Genomic DNA, 6,034 nt, shown 5'->3' with positions numbered 1-6,034 from the left:
TTCTGGTTGCCTAATAATTTATTTTTTTCTCAGTTCAGTTCAGTATGACCATGTACCGAATACTTTTTACGCTCTCGTAAGCTTTTTATTGAAAGGAGATCTCCCCGCTTGATCCAGTAAATTAAGTAAAATGACCTAGTTTATCTGTTCCGGTTTCACTGTAAGATTGTCGGGCTGTGGACTATTAAGTGACAAAGGAAAACCATAAATAAATTATTTAATACACAAGTGGATAACAGAAAAAGAGGAAAAGCCCATTTAAGCCAACGTAAGAGCATTGTTCAGCATGATAGTCCAAAATCCCATAGGTGGTTGACTGGGTCAAGATCTTCCCTGACTGTTGAGGCTATAATATATGATTATATTATATGCAGTGTATATAATATAATCATATATTATATCACAGTCATAATAATACATACACACACACACACACACACCGCAGTTGTAAAGAGTAGATTTTGGAGTTACTGTAGCAGTTTTATCCACTTCATGTCAGCTCCAACTACTCTGGCCATTCTCAAAATTTCAGGAACCATTTCAAAAACTTAAACCAGTTCATATGGAACCAAAGCTATGCTAAGGCCAAAGTCAAAATGACTTCATGATTGCAGTGTGGAGGGAATCTAGTCTGATGCAATACACATCTGGCACTGCATCCAGTGGCACAGATAACATAAATAATGTTCATTATTTAGTCACATTACACTAATAAGAGAAACTAAAGTTTAAAAGTGTAAGATGGTGTACAGTTTAACTTTTCGTCATCTCTCATTGTCTATACCGCCTAATCTTGTATACAGTGTCGCCGGGAGTCTGGACCTTATCCCAGGAGAGCACGAGGTGGGGTATGCCCTGGACAGAGTGCCAATCTCTCATACTTAGGAAGCTCCACATCTTTTATGTCTTTTATCTATACAGTCATGTGTACAAGATAGTGCTTCATTTTAATTCTGTGGTCTTTGTGTAAAAACATACTAAAAATCACCTGATCATTCAATTTTATAAAGTTTTCCATCAAAATATTTATTCAGGTATCCACTGAAGATGAGTTTTATATACAGTATTTTCCTTTGTATACAGTATTAAATTTTTTCTTGTAATTTTAAAGAAAACACTAGCAGTAAAAAAAAAAAAACAACTTTAACATTAGCTTACATGCTATATATTTCACAAATAAATCTATAAATAACAACAAAAAAGACACTAACACATGACTAGTGTACAACCTGCAGCCTGAGCATGATGGTTCGGGTGGCAGTGAAGTGGGTGTGGGACTAACAGGCTGCTTTGCTTGGTTTATAAGGATGCTCGGAAAGGGAAGTAATGGAACTTCTCAACTGTTAATTATAGATGAAAAACAAAATAGCGTGACCGGAAACAGGAGAGAAAATCTGAAAAAAAAAAAATGGCAGGAGAAAGTATATATGTATTTCTGTTTTTACATTTTTTTAAATCATGTTGCTGACTAGTCACATTCTTAAAACAGTTAGTGAAGTAAAACAAAAAATAAGTTATTTCACACTGAGGAAAACCCAAGATTGGAGCACTGTTTAGCATGATAGACCAAAATCCATAGGTGGTCAACTGTGTTGAGTCAAATACACTCTCTGTTCATTATTCAGAGAGTAAATTATAAATGAGAAATGGAAAAAGTAGATTGGATAAAGATCAAGTCTTATCTTAAAATTACTCCAGCATGTTAAAATTCACTTGTACCTCTTCAGCGCTGTTATTTCAGCTCTGAAAATATGAACTAATCCCAGTTCAAATATTCAGTTTAGCTTTACTAATGAATATTTATTGGTGCAGGTGTTGTTTACATTGAGCAAGTAGCTTATTAGCAGCTTATTTTAAAATAGATGATTAAATCCGGCACATAACTCTTTATAACATCGCTTTTACTCAACATTTTGATTTGTCTTATGGTGCAGGTTAAATTTCAGGCAGATATCCAAGTACTGCATTAGTTTCATTAAATTCTGTCCAGCTAGATTTGCTTGATACTGTGACAAAATCTAGCTGGACAGACATACAGATAGACAGACCGAAAATATTTTGAGACTAGTTTCAATCTCCTCCAATGGAACATAAAGATACAACTTAGTTCTGACCAACATAGAGACAAAACCTTTCTTTTATTTATAAAGATGAGTTTTATATACTTTGCATTATATGTGTGTGTGAATTATGGTAAGTAAAGGAAGCACATATTCTATAGTCAGGCCTTAGTTTTTGATGGCAGTCCTTCATTCAGTATATCAAACCAAAACCATTTTCAACATTGTAGTTGCATTTTAAAATAAAAAATTCTATTCGCATAAACTTGGCTGTATTACATCAGAGAATGAGCTTATTTTCACTTTGACTGAAGAGAAAGTGTGCACATATCGTGGTCTTCAAGGTGGCAATTCTCAGCTCATCATATGTTTTCTGTTGTTTCAAAAACGAAACTCACATTAGCTAACTTAGTTTATTGTACTACTTCTTTAATGTAGAATAATGTGCATTTTAAAATCACTTTAAAGAAAAGATAGAATGTACTCAATAAGAGCAATTTAGCTCTATGAACTATCTAATGCATACATAATAAAAGTTTAATGCTCTCAGCCTATGTTATACTTCATGAAGCTCCACATCTTATGTCTTTTATCTATAAAGTCGTGTAAAAATAGTGCTCCATTTTAATTCTGTGGTTTTTGTGTAAAAACAGACTAAAAATCATCTGATCCTATCATTTTATAAAGTTATCTATCATATCTATATCAATATGGAGGATTTCTATAAATATCTGCATTCGCTTTGGAATTATTTATTCAGTTATCCACCATAGATGAGTTTTAAATACTTTTCATAGTACAGTGAAACCTCGGATTGCAAGTAACGAGGTTTGTGAGTGTTCCACAAGACAAAGACTTATAATAAAGTTTGCCTTTATTAAAAATCAACAAGTCTTGGTTCACGAGTACCGAGTATCATGTATCACACATGCGCTTCTTGTTTTGCCGCCGATCATCACGTGATCACGACTGCGCACGTCTCTCACTGGTATAATCAATGTCCATGCACGCGTGTACTGTTTACTATAACACTGTGTCCATGTGTGTGCGTAAAACATATTTTATTTTGTGTTTGTAAGCGCATGTGTACAGCGCACATGTACTGTTTTTTATAACACACGTGTGTGCGGCGCGTAAAGCAAATGAAAGTCTCATTAGAGGCTTAAAAATTTATTTTCTCCCTCAGCCTGTCGTTATGTGTGCGCGCGCGTAATTTGACACCGTGCCGGTCAACAGACTCTCTCTCGCCTTAAGAGTGTGTGTGTGCTTTACACACAAATACACACACTCTACTCTACACAGAAACACTGCTCTGTCGTGATTCTTTTCAAAGGTAAAGTGCAGGTTCATTTGTTTGTTTTACAGCAGTGATTCTGTTAGTATGCCATTAGTAGAGTGTCATTAGCAATGTTTCTTGCAAATTTTTCTGACAAAACAGTCCTTCCGTTAAGGTCTATGTATGTGTGTGTGAAATTGAAATAAGAGAGGAGAAAGGTTTGCTGTGTAAGATGAAATTTATAAAAAAAAGTATTGCATCTTTATTACATCAGAAACTGAGCTCGCTTCCACTTTGACTAAAGAGAAAGTGTGCACGTGTCGTCATCCTCAGACAGGGGATTCTCACTTTTACGGACCTTTCCTGCAAAGACAAAGCTCACATCAGCAAACATAGTACATATTTAATAAATAAACTGTTACATGGTTATTCTACGAATGTCTATGGTGTATAACTGGCAGCCTGACATGATAACAGTACTGGTGTTTTATTCCTCTTATATTAAGGCAACTTTATATAAAAAATATTTTATTTATTAAAGAAAAACATGGAATGCATTTTTCTATTTAAATCTTAAAGTTGAATGCTGTGGCATGACCACAAGTTAATTATTATCATTATCAGTGTTGTCATATCTACAAAGAGGACAAAAATAAAAATTATAGCAAAATGTCAAACTAAATAATAACATCATTATTAGTGCAAAGCAACTGTTTCTAAACATAAATGACTTACCTTATGACTCTGTTGAGGAATTGTTGGACCCACAGTGCCTCAGGATCCACACACACTACTTTGTTGGTGTTCTTCAGGGTGATACTGAGAGGGGGAAAAATCTATGAGCACTAATATACATTCGATTTAGTTAAAAATGACAATGATTAACCCAGTTGTTCTTTAATAATGCTTTTTAAAACTGGTCTTTATGTGATATACTTTGGAAGTCATCAGTTTTTCACTTAATATTAATTACTATGCTAGATAAGGTAGCTAAAATTGGCATTGAGTGTGTGGCCATCTGTTTAAAACAATAGCAGAATGCATAATCACAGCCTGTTATAATACATATGATTATCACATACAGTAGAATAAGCACACTGGCATGTAACATTGGAAGTAGCCAGTGTTTTTAGGCAAATCCATACATTTCCCCCTGACTCACATAATTTCAGTGTGGCGGCAGCTTGGCCCGACAGGTATGATCTCAATTCTTTGATACAATCGAGGGTTGATGTAGGTGTCTGTGGTGACTAAACAGCGGCACTGGTCATCTTCGGTTATTTCCTCCATAGGAAAAGCTGCAAAAAAAGTTACAAGACAGAAAACATAAGAGGATGCCGCAGTTTAAAAAACAGTTTCATACACCTAGTTGGGAGTCATGTGGAATTCAAATGAATTAGCAATGACATAATGCAAATTCCTAAACACAAAACTAATTCCTAAAAATCTCTTGAAATCACATTAGCCATTAATGTTGCACATGAAAGTTTCATCATTATCAAATTACAAAGTTTTATAGCTAAAAGCACTGGTAATGCACTGATGAAAATGATAATAAATAAATACAAAATAGTCTCTTACCAAACACGGTGGCGAAGCAGCACAGGGCAGCTGCCGCCAGCAGTAGGTTGGCACTGAGAGGCATGATGATGGTTTGGGTGGCAGTGGAGTGGATATGGGACTAACAGGCTGCTTTGCTTGGTTTATAAGGATGCTTGGAAAGGGAAGTAATGGAACTTCTCAACTGATAATTATAGATGAAAAACAAAATTATAATAGTGTGACTGGAAACAGGAGAGGAAATCTGCAAAATCTGCAAAATGGTATATATGTATTTCTGTTTTTTTCATAATGTTGCAAAAGAATTTGCTGACTAGTCAGCCATTCTAAAACAGTTAGTGAAGAAAGTAAATCTATACTACTTTAAAACCTTTGCTTTATTTATGTACGTACACTGACAATAAGATTTATATACTTTCCTTTGTATATGTGTCTAAATTATGGTAGGTATACGGCAGCACACATTCTATAGTCAGACCTCAATTTTCAATGTTAATTCTTTATTCAGTATATCAAACTAAAAGTATTTAACATTGCAGTTGCAAAAAAGTTTTATCAGCATATACTTGGCTGTATTATATCCAGTGGTGTCAAAAGTATTCACATTCATTACTTGAGTAGAAGTATAGATATTAGGATTTAAAAAGACATCTTTAGAAGTTAAAGTATCAACTCGAGCTTTTTACTTGTTGAAGTTGAAGTAAAAGTGTAAAAGTACTGGTTTCAAAACTACTTAAGATATGAAAGTAAAAGTAACGTGAGGGGGAAAAAAGCATTAAGGATAAAAGCTTAGGCTGTGCCACGGGCCTATATACTGCACTAACAGCTCATAAAAAAAAGTAGTTGTTTTTTTTTTGTTGCATTTTTATCGGCCATAGTGATTTGGGATACTGTATATGGCAAAAGAATGCATTTTAGTACAATGCAAATACATTAAAAAACCATATATGTGTACTACTGAGCATTAACATGTTTTATGGAGAAGAAGATATGAGAACTAGTCATACAAGACAATTAGTTACCCAGGGCAGGCTTAGTAACAATTACCTTTGTATGGTTGTCTACAATAAACATCAGTGCTGTCAGAATGAATGATTAATCCAGGTGATTAATCAAAAGGTGCGCAGGTGCGATGAAC

General features: G+C 34.5%; 1 protein-coding gene across 1 annotated transcript; it reads right to left on the bottom strand.

Annotated features, from left to right (window-relative positions):
* Positions 1-3,555: 3,555 nt before the first annotated feature.
* LOC128509081 (interleukin-8-like) lies at positions 3,556-4,981 on the bottom strand. Its single transcript, XM_053480652.1, has 4 exons — positions 4,918-4,981; positions 4,499-4,634; positions 4,072-4,155; positions 3,556-3,699 (listed from the first exon to the last, which is right to left on the bottom strand). The coding sequence occupies exons 1-4, from the start codon at positions 4,979-4,981 to the stop codon at positions 3,687-3,689; spliced, it is 297 nt and encodes a 98-aa protein (XP_053336627.1). The 3' UTR covers positions 3,556-3,686.
* Between the last annotated feature and the right edge of the window lie 1,053 nt (positions 4,982-6,034).

The sequence above is a fragment of the Clarias gariepinus genome, chromosome 21 (assembly GCF_024256425.1).
Source record: "Clarias gariepinus isolate MV-2021 ecotype Netherlands chromosome 21, CGAR_prim_01v2, whole genome shotgun sequence".
Classification (NCBI taxonomy): domain Eukaryota; kingdom Metazoa; phylum Chordata; class Actinopteri; order Siluriformes; family Clariidae; genus Clarias; species Clarias gariepinus.
This window is presented reverse-complemented; position numbering and strand designations above follow the sequence as displayed.